This window comes from Mustela erminea, chromosome 16 (assembly GCF_009829155.1).
Source record: "Mustela erminea isolate mMusErm1 chromosome 16, mMusErm1.Pri, whole genome shotgun sequence".
NCBI classification, from domain to species: Eukaryota; Metazoa; Chordata; class Mammalia; order Carnivora; family Mustelidae; genus Mustela; species Mustela erminea.
In genome coordinates this window covers 85,116,184-85,138,634 of record NC_045629.1, presented here as the reverse complement: position 1 = coordinate 85,138,634, position 22,451 = coordinate 85,116,184, and the positions used below count along the sequence as shown (strand labels likewise).

At 55.5% G+C, this 22,451-nt stretch overlaps 1 protein-coding gene across 1 annotated transcript in view; it reads left to right on the top strand.

Moving 5' to 3' along the window:
* The window catches only part of ARHGAP39 (Rho GTPase activating protein 39), a 67,495-nt gene that overhangs the window by 4,608 nt on the left and 40,436 nt on the right, over positions 1-22,451 (top strand). Inside the window, 4 exon segments of the mRNA XM_032316576.1 lie at positions 8,028-8,192; positions 9,874-9,990; positions 9,993-10,041; positions 21,693-22,127. Of these exon segments, the coding sequence (XP_032172467.1) occupies positions 8,132-8,192; positions 9,874-9,990; positions 9,993-10,041; positions 21,693-22,127 (662 nt within the window). The 5' untranslated portion in view covers positions 8,028-8,131.

The window sequence follows — 22,451 nt, the reverse complement described above, 5'->3', positions numbered from 1 at the left end:
CATAGCCGTCTCTGTGTGACCCGTGTACCTGTTTGCACACACACACCTCTCTCCAGGCATAGCCGTCCGCGTGTGCACACTGACCTGTATGCACACACAGATCTCTCCTAGTGCCGCTATCTGTATGTGTTTTACACTGAACGAGAGTTCTGACTCTCGTCTCCCCTGATTCATCACCACAAGGGTCATCCCAGGCTCCTCTCCATGCTTTTGCTGAATTGTTCAGTTCCTGTATATACCTGTAGTGGTATCAGGATTGGAGACCCATACTCCTGGGAAGTGACTTTATGAACTAAAGATGGTGCCTGTATGCAGTTCCTTTTCCATGAACCTTATAACAAACTTATTCTTTAAAGTCAACCAGGGGCACCTGGGTGGCTCAGTCATTTGAGTGTCCTACTTGGTTTCAGCTCAGGTCTCAGGGTCCTGGAATCAAGGTCTAAGACAGGCTCTGCACTCAGTGGGGAGCTGCTTGAAGATTCTCTCTCTCTTCCCCTCCCCACATTTGTGTGTGTGTGCATTTACATACTTTCTCTCTGTAATCAAGAAGTCTTAAAACAACAGTTACTCAGGTCGCATCTTTCCCTCCGCCCGCTCCTTCGCAGTACAGCTGGGTTTTTTGTCCTATGCTGCGCTGCATCTTGAGAACCCTTGACCTCCTAAATTATTTTCTTTTAAACTTGCATACACTGGGGCTCCTGGGTGGCTCAGTTCGTTAAACGTCTGCCTTCAGGTCGGGTCACGATCCTGGGGTCCTGGGATTGAGCTCTGCATTGGGCTCCCTGCTAAGCAGGGAACCTGCTTCTCTCTCTCCCTCTGCCTGCCTCTCTGCTTACTTGTGCTCTCTCTCTTTATCTCTCTGTCAGATAAATAAATACAGTCTTTAAAAACAAATAAACAAACAGACTTGCACATGTTGAAGTTCACTCTTTTTGCAGTAAATTTCCATGGCTTTGACAAATGTATAGTGTCAGATAAGGCAGTATCATGCTGAATAGTTTCACCCCCCCCACCTCCAAGAAAACCCCTGTGGGCCCCCATTCAACTCCCCCCCCCCCCCGAATCACTGGTAGCCGCAGTCTTTGTACCATTAATATAGTTTTGTGTTTTCTGGATTTGGAATTTGGAATCCTACATTGCATAGTGTAGAACAAACATTTTTATTCCTTAGTTATATAGTATGCTAAGGTAAACTCCAAGTGATTAAAGAGTGTGTTTATTCAGTAAATGTTTGATTATTCTGTGTCAAGGATGCAGTGGTTAACAGAACACATATCTCTGCCCTCATGTTGCTTCTTCTCTCGTGAGAGAGGGAAAGTAAATATCACAGTTGTCATGCTTAATCTGTGTAATTATGCAATACCAAGCAAAAGTACTTGGGCATCCTCCTGTTCACAAGATGGAGTAACAGTAATATTTACCCCTCACCAGGAACTAAGAAAAAGGTGGACAATATTTATGAAACCCTGGTTTTCTAACTTTTGGGTATGAGGTGACAAAGTACAGTGATTCCTGTTAGGTGAGAGTCAAACGGGGTGAGTTGAATGATTTCCCAGCTCACTGCATGCAGGGAGTTTCCAGGTTGTGCTGCAGAGATGCAGTGTCTGGCAGAGCCTCTGAGTTTAAGAGATGGAGCTTAGAGTCTCAGGTGGCCATGGCAATGGCGTTTGCAGAAGAGAACAGCAGAAAAGAATGCCACAAACAGAGAACTCAGAGGCTTGTGGGACAGTGCCAGTAGTTTCCTACAGAGTGGCAGGGAGCACGTGGGTATGAGGAAGCTATCAAGAGACAAGAGAGAATCCCAGAGAAGGGTTGGAGGGATGGTGCTCAGAAGTCTTCATAATTCACAGGGCACGGGGTAGACTTCTCAGTGGAGAGTAATTAGCCATTGAATAAATACTGCTCTGGTGCTCATAACCAGTGTTAGAAGCAAGAACTGAAGGTTTACATGGTTCCCAAGTAACCATATCCCAAAACAGCTCCAGAATAGTTACAGGAATTCAGAAGTTATTATACTTATATTCCATGTGTTCAAGAAGCTAAAGGAAACACTAGACGTGTTGAGTAGGGACTTGGTAAAGATACTGAACTGCAAAAAGATCCAAATTAAACTTACGGAGTTGCGACTAAAAGGTCTGAGGATGTTGACACTGGGTGGCTCAGTCAGTTAAGTGTCTGCCTTCAGTGCATCATGATCCCAGGGTCCTGGGATGGGGTCCTGCATCAGGCTCCTTGCTCAGCAGGGAGCCTGCTTCTCCCTCTGCCTTGCTGCTCTCCTGCCTGTGTGCTTGCATTCTCTTCCCCGCACCAACACATAAATACAATCTTAAAAAAAGAAAAAAAAAAAAAAGAAACTGAAATATCTGAATGCAACTTGTGGGATGGTATTAACAGATTAGACACTGCAGAAGAAAAGCTTACTGAACTTGAAGACAAAGCAGTAAGACCTATCCAAACTAAAGGAGAGGAGATGTACTCTGAAATAAACAGAAGGGCAAGACTGAACTGTGGGACACCTGGCAGAAACTAAGATTTGTGTAAGTTTCCATTAGGAAGGGAAGGGTGCAGAAAAACTATCTGAATAAATAGTGCCTAAAATGCCTCCCAGTTTGGTGAAAACTATAAAGCCTAAATGATCGTAACAAACGCTAAACACGGGAAACACAAATACAACTACACAAAGTGCATCATAATCAAATTGCTCAAAGCCAGTGATGAAGAGAAAAGTCTTAAAAGCAGCTAGGAAACAAGACCTATTATATACAGAGGAGCAACGTTGCAAATAATGGCAGTCTCTCTTTGTTAAGTGTGGGTGAGGAGACTGGGAGCAGCCAGCCCAGAACCCTGTGCCAGTGAATACATTGTGAAATGAAGGCGAAATGAAGCTATTTCAGAGGTACAAAAGCTGAAAGAATTCATTACCAGCAGACCTTCACCACAGGCAGGGTTACAGTAACTGCAGTAAAGGCTTCAGACCACAGAAAAATGAAACCGTGTGGAAATCAAGATCTCCCCAAAAGAATGAAGACCCCTGGAAATGGCAGTCATGTGGCTAAATATAGATATGTATATACTGTCTTGTTACTTAAATCTCTTTAAAACATAAATAAATAAGAGCAATAAGAGTAGGGGTGCGGTTATAATCTATAGAGAGTGAGGTCTGTGGCAAGAATGGCAGGCGGTGCGGGACAGGAGAAACAGCAAACCCACGTCTGAAGTCGTGTGATTTCCCTTGAAGGTAGATTATGATAAATACAAACACTGTAGACCCAAAAGCATATACTAATATAGCAAAACAATAAATTACCTACAGCTGATAAATTAGCAGTCAAGATAAAATTGAATCACATGAAATACTTAATACAAAAGTAAGCAAAAAAGAGGGAAGGGGGAACAAGGAACAGATGAAACAAATTTTAAAAAGTAGCAGAATGGTAGATTCCAAGCCAGCCATGTCAATGATCACAGATCTAGATGGCGTAAGTACCCAGTGAAAGGTAGAAATTGGAGTGACTGGGAGGCTCAGTCAGTCTGGGTCTTGATTTCAGCTCAGTTAATGATCTCAGGGTCGTAGGATGGAGTGCTATGTTGGGATCTGCATTCAGCAGGGAGTCCGCTTGAAATTCTCTCCTCTGCTCCTCCCCACACTTGTGTGCGCACACATGCTCGCTCTCTCTCGAGTCAGTCTTTTATAAAAGGCAGGAATTAGTGGATGAGGGGTGCCTGGGTGGCTCAGTGGGTTAAGCCTCTGCCTTCAGCTCGGGTCATGATCTCGGGGTCCTGGGACGAGCCCCGCGTCAGGCTCTCTGCTCAGCGAGGAGCCTGCTTCCTCCTCTCTCTCTGCCTGCCTCTCTGCCTGCTTGTGATCTCTGTCAAGTAAATAAATAAAATACTTAAAAAAAAAAAGAAAGAAATTAGTGGATGAAAAAGCAGTACCCAAATACATGCTGGCTACAAGAAACCCACTTTAAATGTAAAGACACAAATAGGTTAAAAGTAAGAAGAAGGCATGAGAGGTACCATTCTAACACTAATGGGGAGAGAGGGGGAATTGCTGTAATAATATCAAATATACCGATTTCAGAGCAAAGAAAACTACCAGGTGAAGATACTTCATAATGATGAAGAGGTAATTTTGCCAAGAAGACAACATAGATTTTCCACACCTAATAGCGGAGCTACAAAACACATGCGACAGAACCTGATAGAACGGCAGAGAAATAGGCAAATTTGCAATTACAGTTGCTGCTTCTGGTGCCCTTTTCTTTGTAACTGGGAAACTAAGTAAACCGAAAATTAGTTCTGTCGCTGTCAGCCCCTGACCTGGTTGCTGTTCACAGAGCACTCGACCCAACGGTCTTTCCAGCGCCTTTGAAATGTTTACCAAGATGCATCGTTTGTCTGCATTGTAATTTTTTCAGACAAAAATGGAATTATGTTAGAAACCAATAAACATACTGGCAGAGTAAATCATATACTTCCTTGTAATCCACGAGGGAGAGGAGAAATGCACAGGGAAATTGGAAAGGTTTTGCATTGGGTGAAAAACAGTCAGAATCTGTGGGATGCTGGGGGAGCCGTGCTCTAAGGCGGGCTTCGCAGCACTAAATGCCTGACTTAGACTGAGGGTTTAAAAAAGTCCCAGGGGCGCCTGGGTGGCTCAGTGGGTTAAAACCTCTGCCTTCGGCTCAGGTCATGATCTCAGGGTCCTGGGATCGAGCCCCGCATCGGGCTCTCTGCTCAGTGGGGAGCCTGCTTCCTTCTCTCTCTCTGCCTACTGTGATCTCTGTCTGTCAAATAAATAAATAAAATCTTTAAAAAAAAAAAAAAGTCCCAAACACTCAACTTCTACCTTAAACCCCCCCCCCCAAAGAAGAACAAAATAAATCCAAAAGACTGCAAAGAAAGGAAATAATTCAGATCAAAGTGGAAACTAAAGCAGAAAAGACACAAAACTGATGTAGCCACACACTTTTTTTTTTTTTAACAAGGTCAATAAAATTGACAAACTTCTGGCCGGCCAGATCAGGCGGAAGAGTGAAACCGTAAATCACTGACATCAGGAACGGAAGAGCCGGCATCACTACGAGTCACACCGCCCCTAAGAGGGTACTGGGAGAACGACGCGCCCGCTCTGTGCCGGGGACCCTGCCGGCTGGAGTGGGACGGCCGGATGCCTCGCAAGGCAGAACCACTGCCGTTGACTCAGGAAGTTTAAGACCTGGTCCGCTCTGTCTTTACCAAGCACATCAGAATCGTGGTTAAAATCCTTCCCACAAAGGAAAGGACAAGTCCAGACGGCCCTGCAGTCATATTCTGCCAAACGTTTGCGGAACAGATGACAGCCGGTCCACACGAACCCCCAGAAAACTGAGGGGGTTCATTTTGTTCGGCTAGTATTATCCTGAGAGCGAAAGCAGGCAGAGGGGTACAGGAAGAAATTCATAAGGAAATGCAGACGAGCTGGAGTAATTAAAACAATTTCAGAAATGAAGAGCAAAGTTGGGCGGACGTCCTGGTGTCTGGGGCATGCGGAGCCTGAGACGCGGCATCTGTCCCAGATTGGAGGAGGCTTTCTGGAGGGGACGACACAGGGTGGATTCCGGAGCGACTAGAACCGGTCAGGTGCCTTGGAGGTTCTCTGTGCCGCCTGCTGTGCCTTCTGCTCTGGACCAGCCCTGAAGGGTAGGACAAGGAAAGAAAGGGTGACACAGGTGGAGATGGTTAGTTTGAGTTGCTTTCAGGTTATGGTATGTAATTTTTAGTTTTTCAGAATTTTATTAACACTGCTCAGTATTTTTCTTAAACATTGAAGCCATATGAGAAGGTCACTTGTTTTCACCCAGAGAGACAGGGACTTAGAAATACTTAAGTTTCTTTCTTTCTCTCTTTTTTTTTATTTTTATTTTTTTTAAAGATTTTATTTATTTGCCAGAGATAGAGAGAGAGAGTACACACAAGCAGGCAGAGAGGCAGGTAGAGGCAGCGAGAGAAGCAAGCTCCCTGCCGAGCAAGGAGCCCGATGCGGGACTCGATCCCAGGACCTTGGGATCATGACCTGAGCCAAAGGCAGTGGCTCAACCAACTGAGCCACCCAGGCGTCCCGCTCTCTCTCTTTTTTTGAAAATGGCATTCCCAGTATTTTTAAGTATTTAAATAAAAACTGTGTGGGTATTCAAGTGGCAGAAGGGAGGAGGCTGAGAGCTTCTCCCCCGGGTGGGTCATCTCCGGCTCATGAGCCGAGCGCGGTCAGGTTGACCTGGGGCGTCACGTTCTCTGGGCCTTGGAGAAAGTGTGCGACTGGTCTGTAATCTCCCCTCTCGGGCCCCTGGCCAGCTGCCCCACCTGGTGCTTTGAATCTGTTTTATTTCCCCTTGACTAGCATAGTGGGGATCTGTGGGTCAGCCTCTTCTGGGAGGGTCCTGTCCTGGTACCAGCTGGGGTGCAGACAGTGTCCCCAGCGTCTCTTCTGCTCCTGATTCCTGCGGGCTTTCTCCTGAAGTGATGCATGTGTACAGAAAAGTGTGAGCGGGGCGCCTGGGGGGCTCAGTCGTTGGGCGTCTGCCTTTGGCTCAGGTCATGATCTCAGGGTCCTGGGATCGAGTTCTGTGTGGGTCTCGTTTCTCAGCGGGGAGCCTGCTTCTCTCTCTCTCTCTGCCTGCGGCTCCCCCTGCTTGTGCGGTCTCTCTCTCTCTCTCTCTCTCTGACAAATAAATAAAATCTTAAAAAAAAAACAAAAAAAACCGTGAGAGCCTGGGCATGAAGCTCCTTAGCTTTCATGAACCAACACTGGCATGACGGCCCCAAGCGGGACCTCACGTGGCCATGCCCTCTGGGCCGCACCGTCGGTCCCCGGCCTGGAGCCTTCCCTGCCTGGCTGGGAACTTGACATGCATCTGATTGTGTTCGGCCTCAGACTGTCTTCTCCCGGCGAGAGACGCCTGCATGAGCTCGGAGAGTCCGTTCTGCCTTGATGAACACTGGGCAGTTTCCCGTGTGGGCTCTTGGGACCGGGGCTCAGGGATCGCTGTGTGCGGGTCTCTGCCAGCCTTTGCGGCGGGCAGGGGAAGCCCTCCGTGGGGGCCGGGGTATGTGCAGGTTTGGCCAGTAGTGCCCACTGTGGTCCTGAGTGGGTTAGCCCATCTCCCGAGGCCCGGATGAGTCTCCACACCCTTGCCAGCACGTGGTGGTTTTGCTTTCCCACTTTGGCCATTTTGGTTGGCGTAGTTAAAATACAGTTCGCCACGATGCTGTGAAGCGCAGACCAGTTTCCTGATGACTGTAGAGGTCGAGCTTGCTTCTGTGTGTTCTTAACCATATAGGGTCTGGGTTTTGTTCTAAAGTATGTGCTCACTTCTTTTCTCCATTTTTCTACTGGATTCTGCCTTTTTCTAGGAATGTCGTATGTGTCCTGGATTAGTCCTGTGTCCCCTTGGACGGATGGGATAAGTACACGCTCCTACAGACACTTCCCATTCCGGACTTGCCTTTTTACTCAGTGGTGTCTTGACAAACAGGGGCTCTTAATTTTACTGTGGTCCATTTATGAATTTTTCTTTGTGGTCAGTGGGTTTCTGATGTCTGATTAAGATACCAGAAGCTGCTGTAGGACTGCAGACATTTTCGTCTACATTTTTGCTGAGAGCCTAGTTGTTCCACTCTTCGGAAGCTTGTCTCGGCGTCCGTCTAGCGCAGACTTCTGTGGGCGAGCTGCGGCAGGGGTCGGGGCCGTTTGTTCCGTGCGTGCATCTTGTCAGCACAACACCGTGTCTGCGAAGTCCGCTCCTTGTCACAGGTCAGGGGAGCCTGCGCGGGGCTCGGCTGTCTGCAGACGTGTCTGCGTCCTGCCCCGCCGGGCAGCTGTGGCGTCCCCGCCCCCGTCAGAGCGGCGGACCCTGGCACAGGCGGCGGGCTGGCTGGTGAGGGACTCTCCGCGGGCCGGGCCGTGCCTCGTGGTCAGCGGTGCGCGGGGCTGCGCTAAGATGCTTCCGGAACGTCTGTGCTTAGAGATGTCTGCTCTCTCGCAGGGTGGTGCCTTCCTGACTGACGCTGGCGGGGAGCCCCGATGAGCCGCTGACTTCTGTCCACCTGGGTCGCCAGGAGAAGCCTGCGATGTCCCAGACAAGGGATTATGAATGTGAGAGCCATGACGCTGGAGCGCAGGAGCCCCGGGTTGCAGGGTCGAGCACGAGGTGAGGAGAGGCCGTCTGCGCGGGCCAAGTTGCAGGCTGGTGCCTGCCTTTCGGGGACGTGATGGTGGCCCGTTGACCAGCTGCGTGGTGGGGGTGTGTTGCTGTCCCACCTGCTCCCAGCGGGACCGGCAGCTCTCAGCCGTGCTCTGTGCTTGCTCCTGAATCGGACGTCCTCCCGTGGAAGCCCCGTCCCCAGGGGTGGCCCCTGCTTCTTGCCACAGACGCATCCCAGAGGGAAGGCCTTCTCGTGCGGGGCCTCAGATGCCCTGCGGGCCATGGCTCGACCCAAGTCCACGGGCCCACTCTAGGCATCAGTCCACGGCAAGGCCTGTTACCATAGTTCATCATTTTTATTTTTTCATATTTTTGCTTTATTTGGAAATACTTCCATATTTACAGAAAACTTGCAGGAGCAGAAACGCGGCACTGAACACTTGTGTTCCCTGGCCCTGATTCACCCTCGTGGCCTCTGTATACCTCCCCTCCCGTCACACACGGCCACGTCTCCAAGTCTCCCAGGGCTGGAGAGATACGGCTGTGAGTGAATCTGGTGGGGGGGCAGGGTTGCAGGTCTCCCGTGTCCTCTGCCTCACGGTCGCTCTTCAGCCGCTGGGTCCTCCTGCCCATGGCTGCACACACCACCCTGCGCAGCTCACTGCTCGTGCGCGCTCCTTTCCACAGCCGCCCTCTCTCTGCCTGTGCAACATTGACACTCAGTAGTGGCCCTTTTTTTAAAAAAATCGTTTGTTATTTTTCACAAAGATTTGATTTATGTGCCAGAGAGGGCGCACATGCACAGACAGGGAGAGCTGCAGAGGGAGACGCAGGCTCCCCGTGGAGCAGAGAGCCCGACGCGGGGTTCCATCCCCAGACCCTGGGATCGTGACCTGAACCGAAGGCAAACGCTCCACCGACTGAGCCCCCTAGACTCCCGATTAGTGGCCCTTTCTCAAACGGAGAGCTAGGTTGGATTGGACGATTTCTTAGCAGAATGTCGCACGGTGATGTCTCGCCCTTCTCAGAGTCTCCCTCTGCGGGCGCACGTCCACCTACCTGCTCCTCGCTGGCGTGGGTGTTCTGCTTCTTACGTGGTCTTTCCTGGGATGCGACTGACCTCCAGCTGCAGCCCCCCACACCTCCCAGCCAGTGCACGGCACCGTGAGAACAAGAGCCTCCTCCTCCTGCTCGTGCTTGGGTTGGTTCCTTCTCGCCGCAGATTTATACATTTCTTTCTGCTCTGCATGGTTTGTAGTCGGTTCCCGCACAGCGTCCTTCGGCGCCGGCGTTGTCCCCGATTGTGCCGCTGAGCCCCGCCCCCGCGTGCCCACGACTCTCGGGTGCCCCTTCCTTCGGGCTCCAGGCCCCTCCCCTCCCGCAGCCCACTCTGCTGCCCAGAGCTTCAGCGCGCTGACTCACATGCTCGTTCGGTAACGTGTCCGAAAATTGTCGGCGAGCTGCTTGCCCGTGTTGGCGGACCGTGGATGTGACGCTGAAGAGAAGGCGGGTCTCTTCGGACCTCGCCCCGCTGAGTGTGGTCTGCGCAGGCACAGGGGTACCGGGTCTCGTCCCGCTCTGGGCGTGGCTCCTTCTCCCCTCTGTTGGGTCACGCTGGTCACTGGAATACGGTAGGGTCACCGTTCCCTTCATTCTCCCTTTCCTTACTGACGTCATTTGTCTTCAGACAGGGAAGCCATTAACGTGCTTCCAGAAGACAGACCGCATCAGGTACATGCAGACCTCTGTGCCCCCGCACGCCCCGTGCAGGCGGTTTTCCGGGCCTCCCTCCTTGGGAGCGCGTGCACGGCCGTGTCGCCGGTGTTGCTGGAGGTTCGTCTTCAGGTGCATCCAGGTGAGGGGACACAGGGTCGTAGGTGTCGGCCAGCTGCCCACAGCCTCCCCTGGACGGCGTTCGGGGCGGCCCGGGTCTCAGTGCCGCTTGGGTTTATGTCTGATGCCAGGACTCGTGGGACAGCTCGTTTTCCCATTTCTCTGTGGCGCTTCTGTGGGGTTAGGGTTCAGATTTGTATGGGAAGGGTACGAGCCCCTTACGTGTAATTTATACTGCAAGTATAACGTTTTCACCGAATGTGCCCCGGAAGACAGCGTTTTACTTTATACTTTGTCAGTCTTGTCTTTTAGTGCACCTGGATTTTTAAGTCGCCACTGGAAAGTCTTCCCATCCGTTGTGGTTGTGGGGAGCGCTCGCACGGCTTAGCTCTTGTGCATAGAGGAGTGGCTCTCGTGGGTGACGTGGCTCTGATTTTCGCTCTCCAGATGCCACCGCGTCGTGCAGCACCTTCACCGTAGTCCGCAGCGTGTGTCGTGCGCCGCGCAAGTCGTGGGGCTGCTTCTGCCTTTCTGTTGACCCCGCTGACCTCTGCACACGTTCTTCATGGCCTGGCCTGGCCTCGGCCTGACGTAACTGAGGCTGTGTGGGCCTGTGGCGTCCTGGGCCGCTCTCCTCACAGCTGACTCCTTCGGCTCACGCGCCTCCTGGGGCACAGCCAGTACCTGGCAGGACACAGGGCAGCCAGCCCCGCCCCCCCAGCACCCGTGCCCCTGGGGCCCAGGTTGTCTTCCAACACACAGGGCTCTGGAGACCCGCTGCCGGCTCTGGCAGGGGGGATGCCAGGTCCTCTGCCCCAGCGCATGAGCCCGCTCCCCCAGAGTTTTCCTGCTGGCTGGTCAGCCACTTCAGCGCCTACCTGGCACCTGGGGAGAAGGGGGATCTGTGTGTTCTTGGCTCCTCACTTTCCTTCCTCTGGAATAGTCGCTCATCCTTGCTTTCCATGAATCATTTGTCTTTTTTTTTTTTTTTTTTAAAGATTGAATTTATTTATTTGAGAGAGAGAAAACACAAGCAGGGGGAGCAGCAGAGGCAGAGGGAGAGGCAGACTTACTGCTGAGCTGGGAGCCCGACGCGGGGCTCCATCCCAGGACCGCGGGATCATGACCCTGGCTGAAGACAGACGCTTCACCGACTGAGCCCCCCAGGCACCCCTGAATCATTTGTCTTAACCCTTCCGGTTTGTGGACTTGCGTTTGTATTCTGGGTAGCCGTTGTGTTCGGGTCACACACATAGAAGATTTTGTCTCAGTTTGTGCTCACGCTTTTTCATATTATTTGGTTGGTTTTGAGGAACAAACATTTTAAACTCCAACATAGTCTGTCTCACTGATTCGCTCTGTGCTTTTGTGTCTTCTCTGTCTGACTTGATACCCTTTCCTGAGTGAGGTCCTGAAGCTCCTCTAGATGTTTGAAGGTTTGAATTAGTGGGTCTCTAACTGCACAGCTCTCTGTGGAGACAGGTGGCCTGGGCTGTGACTGTGCCCCCTCCGTGCGTCTGCGTGCACAGTGAGCACAGTCGTGCGGTGGCTTCCAGGTGGCTTCCAGGCCTTTGCACACCCCTTCCCGCTCTCGTCCCACGCCTTGGCCCTTCCGTACGCACAGTGGTCAGTCTGCCCCTCCCCCGAGGAGATGTCGTGTTGGGCGCTGACTGGTAGTGTACCAAGACCACAGGCCCATCTGGCGGGTATCGCCGGCGGCACTGTGCGCAGCTCCTGGGGCGGCCCCTCGTTCCCCTGTGAAGATCGGGGGCTCTGCTGGCCGCGCTCCCAGGACCATGTTCTGCTGCTGTCTTGCTTCTGTCTCCTGTCCCCGTTTCCTCCTGCCCCTTCCCAAGGCGTTGATGCTCCCTGCCTCCTCGGTGCTGAGTGTGGTCCTGCCGGCGCGGGGAGGGGCGTCATGGTTGCATGTCCTCCGTCCCATCGCTTCTCTGCCCTTCGGGGTCTCATCATGCACCAAAGACTGGGCGGTGTTGGGCTCTGCTGGTGCTCTGGCGGAGGGCCCGGGGCTGCCACGGTCATGGCTGCCGAGCCCCCCGGGGTCGTGCACCCATCTCCACACGGCGTTGTGTCCACCCGGGGCCTTACCCTCGGGTGGCCGTCCCGGCATGAGAGGGCTGCTGGGGCTGCCGCTGGGCAGGCTCGGGATGCGCATGTGCGGGTGTCTGGCGCTCTGGGTCTCGACGAGGCAGGTTACCAGGACCAAGGCCTCGAGGGGTAGACCATGGGAGGAAGGGCAGCCCCTCCCCGTGCCCGTGGGACACAGGTGGCCGAGCAGACTCAGGCCAGGCCAGTCTGGAAGTCTGATGGAAACCGCAGGTGGGTCGCAGCGTGTGTGCCTGGGGCACTGCCGGCCGAGCACAGGGGCCGCGGGTTGCGGAGCCGGTGCTGTTGCGTCCGGTGTGCTCGCGCGGGCGTGAGGGTCGTGTCTCCCGAAGCAGAGGTGCTCGCCCGGCAGTGGCGGACGTGGCAGGGTGGGCGCTTGCTGCCTTCTCTGTCCCGCCGCTGCTCACGGCTCTGCCTGGGCCCCACGCCCGCGCCTCGTTCCCCGGGTGAGCGATGCCCGGGCCCCGGCCCCGGTCAGGAGTGGAGCCCCTGGGCGGGGAGAGTCGAGGAGCTTGTCCTTCAGGCAGGGCTTCCGGGCAGGGCTGGGCTCGGGAGCGGGAGAGGACGGGCGGGCACGGCAGGCTCGGCCACTCTTCTCTGGGAGGCTCCTGGCGCCCTCCAGCCTGCCCCGTGGTTGCGCTCTTCAGCCGCAGCCTGTGCTGCCGCGTTGGTCTTGCAGCGAGGGTGGGTTCTGTGCCTTCTGGGCTTTAGGACTCCGTGTCTTCATGGCCACACTGGCTGGCTGTGGGCAGCAGGAGAGTGACAAGACAGCAGCTGCACAAAAGGCTATTGTTCAGGGCATGCGGCCGGTCCGATGAGGGAGTGGGAGTTTGGGACAGAGTGCTCCCGTGGAGTCTGAGGACAGGTGAGGCCCCTGCGGCATAGCGCGGGGGCAGCATGGGTCCCTGAGGCGGACAGGTGTGCGTGGTGTGGGGACTGGTGCCAAGGAGGGCCTGGAGGGGGTCCCAGAGAGCCAGGCGTGCAAGGAGCCAGCGGGGATGACCCGGGGCTGAGCACTTGTGGGGTCTTGATACCCACTTGGGCTATGGCTGACTCACACTGGAGCCCAAGGTCATCCCTGCCTCTGTGCTTGTCCGGGTGGCACGCGCTCTGTCCTCGACTCCAGCCACCCTGCAGGAAGTCTCAGCCCCTCTACACCCCAGCCCCTGTCTCCCCTCTGCCTTCCCTGGGGAGCACCTCACTTTGCAGCCCGTATGCTGACCCGCTAGGCTCCCCAGAAGTGGCAACCCTTTTTCTAAATGAGATAAAATTCATATAAAATTTGCCCTTAAACAGTGGACAGTCAGTGTTTCACTATACTGACAAGGTTGTGCAACTCTCAGCTCTGTCTGCACCTGGGACATTGTCCCCCCGCATAAAGGGACCCCGTTTCATCAGCAGCTGCCGCCACCCCCTCCCCCAGCCTGGTGTCCACTCATCTACCATCGCTCTCTGGATTCTTCTTGTCCTGACTCGACATAAATGGAATCACGCGACAGGTGGTCTGTTACCATTGGCTTCTCCCCAGAAGGTTTGTGCGTGCCGGGGTGTGTTTCAGGCTCATTCCATCGCATACCTGTACCGCGCGTTGTATCTGTTCATGTCTCTGTGTGTCGTGACTCTTACTGCCGTGAACATTTGTGCACAGGTGTCTCTGTGGGTTTCTCTTGGGTCAGAGAAATGCTGGGAATTTCTGAAGAGCTGCCAGACCGTTCCCGAGAGCGGCTTCCCACCAGCAGAGTATGAAGGCTGCAGTCTGTCGCGTCCTCTCCAGTGCCTGCTGTAGTTTTACAAACTGTCGAAGCCGTCCTGGTCTGTGTGGAGTCTCATGCTTTGATTTGCATTTCCCTGTTGACGGATGAGGTTGAGCACCTTTGCATGCGCTTGTTGGCTCTTTGTTTATCTTCTTCCAAGAAATGCCCATTCAGATTCTTTGCCCATTTTTTTCTTTGGCTGTTTGTCTTGCAAGAGTTCTTTGTATGTTCTGGATACAAGTCCTTGATCAGAGCCGCAATCTGCGGTGCGTTCTCCCATTCTGTTGTTGTCTTTCCGCTTTCCTGATGGTACCGTTTGTAGCACAAAGTTTTTAGGGTTTTTTTTTAAGATTTTAGTTATTTATTTGAGAGACCACAGAGGCAGAGGGCAGGGGGAAGCAGACGTCCTGCTGCGCACCAATGCGGGGCTCGACTTCAGGGTTATGACCCAAGCTGAAGTCAGACGCTTAACCAACTGAACCACCCAGGAGCCACAAAAGTTTTTAATTTTGCTCAAGTCCAATTTAACCTGTTTTTCTTTCGGTGCTCGTTTTCAGTGTCAGGTGTAAGAATCCCGGGCCAGATCCAGGATCATGAAGACACACCCTCGTGTGTTCTTCTCAGTTTTATAGGGGCAGCTCTTACATTTAGGCCTTTGATCCATATTGAGTTCACTCTCGTAGGTGGTGTGAGGTAGGGGTCCAGCTCCCTTTCGCATGCGGACGTGCAGCTGCAAAGACTGCCCTTTCCCCAGTCAGTGGGTCTGGCGCCCTTGTTGTAAGAATCTGGAGGGCAGAGAATGTGCTCGGTCACTCTCGTGTCCACCTGGTAGAGTGCCTGGCATGTGTTTGACATTCATGAAGTTCTTCCAGAAAATACCTGAACACATTGTTGTCTGAGGTGACCCTGTGCAAGAACTGACGAAGGCAAGAAGGGTCCTTCTCTAGTCCGCACAAAGTTCCTGTCCCCAGCGTGCTCGGGGAGGGTCTGGGTGGGGGAGGGGACCCAGGCCCAGGCCAGCTCTGCTGTGTCTCCTACCTCCTCTGTGTGGGGACCCACGTGCTGTGTGCGTTCTCTGCCCCCGGTGCCCCGAGGGTCTTGGTTCAATGCTGTACCCCAAGGGTGACCAGAACATTCTTCTGAAAAACCAGAGATTCTACCCACGCACACATAGGAGTGCACCAGGAAGGGAACAGATGCTGTTCTCTGTTTAGAAAGAATGATCGCCGTTATATTCGCTTGAAAGTGCTTCTTTAGGGCTTAGAATGTTCAGCTCAGTGCTGTCTCAGCTTCTGTGCCAGAACAGCCCTTCTTTTGGGAGTGTCTGGACTTGGTTCTGGTCGAACCCAGTTCCGGGAGCCAGGATAGAGGGGCAGCAGAGCTGTGTGAGGAGGCGGGGTGCAGCCCCCCCCACCCCTGCTTAGGGCAGCTGCCTGTGGGGCAAGGCCATGTCTTGTTCATGCAGAGGGCGCTGGCGCTGAGCACTCGGCCGACCCTCTGTCCCCACCTCTAGCAGCATTTCGCCCACCTGGGGGCCTGTCCCCTGTCCCCTGTCCCCTGGGGGCCTGTCCCTCTCCCGGCTTCTCGGGCCCCACCTTCCATCTCTTCTTGCTGGGTGTCAGCCCCCCGGGAACACCCAGCCTGACCTTCCAGAAGTCTCCGTCCTTGTTTCCTGTAGATCAGGTTGAGTGCGATCACGCTAGCCCTGCCCAGAGCGGCCCTGCCCAGAGCCATTCTTGTGCCTTCTCTTGCACTCGAGCAGGACCCACAGCTCCTGCCCTGGCCTCCGGGCCTCTGCCTCCAGGCACCTTCTTGGGGGCCCCCCTGTCCTTCCCTTCTTTCTCTGCTTCAGGCAGAGAGCCCTTGGTCAGCCAGCCTGTCTTCGACACTTGCACAGGTCCCTTGCATGTTTTCATGTCCTGTGGCCCCTGTGCATCAGCGAGGACTGGGTGTCGTCTGCTGGCACCCCGGTGTTTGCCGGCTAGGAGAGAGGGGGTCCCCGTGGAAGGGGCTCTCTGGGTGGAGGTGCAGGGGGCTGGCTGGGCTGTGGGGAGAGTGGCCAGATCAGGAGGCTGAGAGCGGGAGCTGAGAGTTTGCTGGGAGCGTGTGCCAGTCCTGCGACGGCTCAAGCGGGCGAGAGTTTCACAGGTCTTGAACTGGCTCCATCCTCGGCGAGGGGAATGGCCAGCTGGCCGCCGGCCGGGTGATCCGGGTAGGTGAAGGCCGTGGGGGCAGAGGTAAGGGGCTCGGTGCTATGTCAGGACACACCCCACGGCAGGGAAGAGGGCCGCCCCGTGCATCTGCGTCTGGGTGGGGAGGCAGGGTTGGCTCCGCTCGGTGCTGTGACCGTGGGGAAGCAGAGTGCCCCGTGAGCAGGAAGGTGATGTGATGGTCGTGGAGGCTGGTCCTGGGGGGGGGGCAGTCCTGGAGATGAGGAGGGGACTCCTGACCTGCCTTCTGCAGGCGCTTGCCTTGCACCGTGACTTGTGGTCAGAAGCCGCATGTGACCTCAGGGGCCCCAGGGATGCCCACAGCTGGACAGCACCGCTGACGGGCCTGCTTCCTGGCCTCACCCTCTGCGACAGCCTCTGCTTCTCGGCCAGCCTTGCTCCCTCATGCCGTCTTGTCCCCAGGACCCCTGTTCTTCTTCCACGGGACCATGGCATGTGGCAGGTGGGGCTGCAGGCAGTCGCGGAGCCCCCATGGCCTCCCCCGAGAGCAGCCCGGTGTGACTGCGGCCCGGGAGAGGTGGGAAGGCTGCGGCGTGCAGAGGGAGTGGCTCGTCTGCGCACCATGTGCCGCTTCTCCCTGGGCCAGGTGCCCGTGGTGTCGTGGCTGGGGGCTGAGGCTCAGGCAGTGACAGCCCGAGAAGCAGAGGTTCCCTGAAGGGGTTTTGGGGTCCTGCAGGCCTGTGGAAGGGGCATCCGCCAGTCTCCCGCGGTGTGAAGCGATGGGAGCGTGGCAGGGGGAGTGGCTCGGGTGAGGGGCGAAGCGCGTGCGCAGGGAGGGTCTCGAGGGGGAGCCGCACCCGCAGTTCTCTGTGAGGCCGTGCACGGGCCGTCCGCGGAGAGGAGGCAGGAGGGCGAGGTGAGGCCTGGAAGCGCCGAGCGTTCTGCCGCGTCCCGTGCACAGTTTGGAGAGGGCCGGGGCGGACCCTGCCGAGCCTCTCTTCTCGCTACGGCGCCCGCCCTCCCTCTTGTTGGGTTTCTGCCACTAATGCTTAGCAGTCCTGTCGCAGGCACACAGAGGGGCCTCAGAAGAGTCGGACCCTGAGGATAAACACATAAGGAAACGAACAGGACATCAGGAGTGAGACCCAAGAAATGCCAACATTGGAATTATCCGTGTTTAAAGGTCTATGAGGCAGGGCACCTGGCTGGCTCCAGTGGTGGAGTGTGTGGCTTCTCATCTCGAGGTTGTGAGTTCGAGCCCTGCATAAAAACTAAAATAAAATCTTGGGGCGCCTGGGTGGCTCAGTCATTCAGCGTTTACCTTCAGCTCAGGTCATGATCCCGTGCAGGGATCGCGCCTTGAGTTGGGCTCCCTGCACAGCGGGAAGCCTGCTTCTCCCTCTGCCCTCTGCTGCTCCCCCTGCTTGTGTGCTCTATCTGTGTCTTTCTTTTTCCAATAAATAATTTTTTAAAAAATCTTAAAAACTATTATATAAAACAGACTGTGTTTCTACCTACCAGCACCGGTCAAAGAATCTATAAAGTCAACAATGCAAATATTGAACACCGCGAGGCACGCTGGGGTGAGGGACAGACGTGTTGCTGTGAACAGCTCGGGGGAGAGCAGGTTGGGGTCCTTTGGACAGTCAGGTGCCCTCCTGGGACCCAGCGTCCCGCCACTGCAGGCTTCTGCTCCTCTGCTCGTGGATCAGGGTGTGCACAGCGTGGTTGCGCAAGATGGTTCCAGATGGCAAAAACCTGTCAGCAGAATCGATCAGAGACGTGTGACCCAGGTGCCTGACTGGCTCTGTTGCTGGAGCATGAAACTCTTGATCTTGGGGTCATGAGTCTGAGCCCACTTGGGTGCAGAGGTTACACACATACACACGCACACAGACTAAGACAAACCAAAACAGAACACGGTGTCAGGGGTTTGCCTGGGCAGTGCTGGGGGCCAGCGGCTCGAGCGAGCAGACAGCAGCGGCGAGTGTCAGTAGCAAGTGAAAGAAACAAAACACACAAAAAGAATTAGTTTTATTGGGTAAATATATGATTAAAAAATAGACATACTTAAATGGATTTGTTTAGGTATCTTCCAAGACGGTAGAACTTTAACAACAAGGAAGCCGTTGCCTTCAAAGTGAGGACAGTGGTGTCTTCAGGGCGAGCAGAGGTGTGTACTGGGCATGTCTCCGATGCTGCCTTGTTTTATTTCTTGGTGAGTGTTGGCCACACCAGTGTTGGATCACAATTGCTCACATTAAACTGATTTCTAAGTTCTATACATTTCTCGGTATACGTTATAGTGCTTTTCTTTTTTTTTTTTTAGATTTTATTTATTTATTTGACAGAGGCACAGCGAGAGAGGGAACACACGCACGGGGGAGTGGGAGAGAGAGAAGCAGAGCCCAATCCCAGAACCCTGGGAATCATGACCTGAGCCGAAGTCAGAGGCTTAACCCACTGAGCCACCCAGGCGCCCCATGGTTTTGTCTTTTAAAAGCTTAAACATACCATTTACAACAGTGTGTGTGTGTGAAGCCTGGGAATAAGTCTGACAAAAGGTGTACACAGCCTTTAACGGAGACCTGGACGAGTGGGTGTGCCATGGTTTGGGTGGAACATGCGTGCGACCCTCCTGGGTAGACAGCAGAGCATGCAGGGAAGACTGAGGGCCGGGAGCAGCAAAGAAGCCCGTGAGGAGGAAGCCGAGTGGGACTCCGGAAAACGTGGGCTGTCCGCAGCTGTCCTGGGGAGGGCGACAGGGTGCCGGGCAGGTTCATACTGACCCACGCAGCTGGTGGCTCGCTCAGACCTGGGTCTGTCGTGGACGGAGAGGTGCCGTGTGCAGACCGTCGTGAGAGGCCCAGTGACCTGCGTGAGGAAAATGAAATTTCATACAGTCAGCGAAGGGCCAGATACAGAAACGACTTCAAGAGGAGGCAAAGCTATAAAGCTGTGAGAAGTCGATTTCAGAGAGGAGTTTTGACTTAGAAGTCGGGGAGAGTTTTTACACCGGGTACAAAGAGGAGAAATCAGGGAAGAAAAGCAAAGATGTAGGAGTTCAGCATTAAAATCTAGACTTTCCACCAAAAAAGCAGAAGGCACCGTGAGGTGAAAACACATTGTGAAACTTGGAAAACAGGGAAGGTGGGAAGGAGAAAAAGTATGGGTTTCCTGCTACCCGCACTGCGACTGGTCTGACGCGGGGAGCCCCGGGACCGGGTCCTGGCGAGGAGGCGCGGAGGAGGGGCAGGTCCTCAGTGGGAGAGGCCAGAGACGTTGCACGGGTGCCTGAAGCGGCTCCCCATGAGGCCCATCCTCACCATAGGGAGGGGGCCACGGCCGATGGTGGGGGTGCTGCCGTGGCCGCGGCCGCACACTCCTGCCAGGCTCGAGCACGGCGCCCTGAGCGGATCTCTGCCTGTGTCCTGTGGGCAGTAACACCATCGCTTTAACTGTTCTGTTCCCGTGACGCTGTTTCTGTTCTGGGCTGAGTGCTTCCCCCGTGCTGTGCGTGTTGACGGCGCGTAGAGGCAGGGCCTTTGGGGGGACGAGATGTTGAGGGTGGAATCCCGTGATGGGACTGGCACCCCAGGAGAGCACGCCGCCCCGTCTGCTGTCTGTGCGAGGGCGCAGGGACAAGCATTGTCTGCTGTCAGAACAGTTCTCACCAGAACCCGGCCAGCACCTTGAACTCCCACATCCGGCTTCCGGACTGCAAACAAGAAACGTCTGTTGTTTATAAACTGCCCAGTCTGCCGTGTTCTGTTAGAGCAGCCTTGATGGCCTAAGACTGTTACAAAACGAAAAGTTAAAACTTTGAAGGTGAAAGGGGGTAATCGGTAGTGTCCAGTGGCCCAGTTCCGTTGAGGACTAAGGAGTGCAGTTGTGGGGGCCCCCACTGGCCCCCTCAGAGAGGTGGGGGTGTGGCCTGTGGGCCAGGCAGGTGGGGAGGGCCGGGGTGAGGAAAGGGTCGCTCTGTGCCCGGTCCCGGTGGGGTATGGGACAGGACTCACCTCGCCGTCCGCTGGCTTCCTCCTAGCCCATGACCCCGACTCCCCCAGCCCCTCACTGCCTGGCACCCGCAGGACGGCTCTGCCAGCATCCAGACGGCTGCTGTTTATCCTCGGGTCAGACAGAACAGGCCACACTGTGGCCTTGCCACCTTCCCTGCCTGCTCCTGGCTCCTCTTGGCTTCCCAGGCGAGGTCCGGCTGGGAGAGATGTCTGCTGACTCCTCCCCACACTCTCTCTCACGCACCTGCTGCTCAAGAATATGCCTGCACCGCCTGGCCCTTCTCGGGGTCCGTGGGCCCCGCAGGCAGGTCCCGCACCTTGTCCTGCCGTGCTCCCTTCTCTCCCTGTGCCCTCGTCTCCTGCACTCTCCATGGCTCCACATGCCACCACTGTCCCTCACTGCCTGCCCACACAGGGGCACCCTGTCCCACAGACTGGGGGCACGTGGTGTCCATCCACCTGGCCTTGCTGTGCTGTGCCAGGTGCCCACGTCCAGGTGCTGGCTGAGACAGACCCAGGACTCACCCAGCCCTCCTCACCAGCTTCTGGAAGCATCTGTTGACCCCGAAGGAGGCCCCAGAGCCTCCGAGCTGCTCAGAGAGGCCAGCGCTGTGATGCTGACGGGCGTGCCCATCACGCGGTTCCCGAACAGTAGAAGGGCTGACAGACACAGAGCCCCCACACTGCACAGCTGTCTGCGGCATTTCAAGGGTTGTTATTATGCGGAAACTTGGGAGCAGAATAAAAATATGCTACGTGTCAGCCAGACACACCCTGATATCAGATATATTGACATTAAAAGTGGCTTGTTCTGAATAGCTGTAGTTTTCATTATGGAACGGTGGGGTGAGGTGCCTGAGTGATGTGGTTGGTTGGGCGCTGAGTCATGGTCTCAGGGTCATGAGATCCAGCCCTGCGTGGGGCTCTACGCTCCGTGGGGAACCTGCTTGGGATTCTCCCTCTGCCCTTCTTGTCCACTCAGGCTCTCTCTGTATCTCTCTCTAAAATAAATGAATAAAATCTTCAAAAGCAAACAAACAGTGTCCTTAAGGTGGGGGACGCTCTGGGAGCCCCAGGGAGAACATGGACCAGAGCACAAGTCACACCCCAGCCCGGCCGGGCTTCTCAGCTGGGCCCGGTGTAAAGACTGGGCGTCCATTCCTGCTGCAGTTGGACGGCCAGTGGTGGCCCGTGGTGGCCAGGCCAACTGAGAGCAGCCAGGGCCCCCTGCCGGACGCAGCCAAGCTGTGTGCAGTTTCCTCTGAGGACAGGGAGCTAGAGCCTTGGAGGCCAGCGGGGAGGTGCTTGGCCAAGTGTCCATGGCAAGCTCCCGGTCAATAACAAGCTTCTGGAGGGTCGGGGATGGGGCTTCAGTCTGGCTTGGTGCTCTGGTGTTAGGGACAGCAGATGGGGGACAGGGTCTACAAACACCGCCCTCCGCAAGGAGGGGGCCTGCACAGCGGCTGGGGCACGCGGGGCACAGCACGTGGCGGACAGGCCCGGTGCCCCGGGGTGGGCAGTGGGCTGGCGGTTGGAGGCAGCCCCCTTGTCCGGGCCCTGAGGCCGGCGCCCGAGCCTGCTGATGCTTCTCTTGCTCTTTCTCAGGCTGGAGTGGGTGGAGATCATCGAGCCGCGCACCCGTGAGCGCATGTACGCCAACCTGGTCACCGGCGAGTGCGTGTGGGACCCGCCGGCCGGCGTCCGCATCAAGCGCACCAGCGAGAACCAGTGGTGGGAGCTGTTTGACCCCAACACGTCCCGCTTCTACTACTACAATGCCAGCACCCAGCGCACCGTGTGGCACCGGCCGCAGGACTGCGACATCATCCCCCTCGCCAAGCTGCAGACCCTGAAGCAGAACACCGAGTCCCCCCGCGCCTCGGCGGAGAACAGCCCCGGGAGGGCCAGCAGCGTCAGCCGTGAGGGCAGCACCAGCTCGTCCCTGGAGCCTGAGCTGGACGCTGGCGAGAAGGCCCAGGAGCCTGTGGGGAGGGCCAGCCGGCAGGCCGCCTTCGGGGCTCTGAAAGAGGAGAGCGGCAGGTGAGGGGGCGGGCGGGCGGGGGCGGGGGGTTGCGGGGTTGCGGCGACCCTCGCGCCCGCAGTTGCCTGTGCTGGCTCCCACCCTTGCCCTCCAGACGCCCTCGCTGCCGTTTGGCAAGAGCGTGTGTTGGTGATAAGGGAGGCGGGAGCTGCCCCTGCTGGGCGGCCTCAGGGCTCTCCTCTCCCGGGCAGGGCTGTTGGGACGCACCTGGGGCGGGAGGTTTTCTGGCTTGTGACCATGAAATCATTTGGTTCTGTCCACTCTGGGGGCATGGATGTGGGGTTAGGGCCCACTGGACGCAGACCCCCGGAAGCACCGTGTAC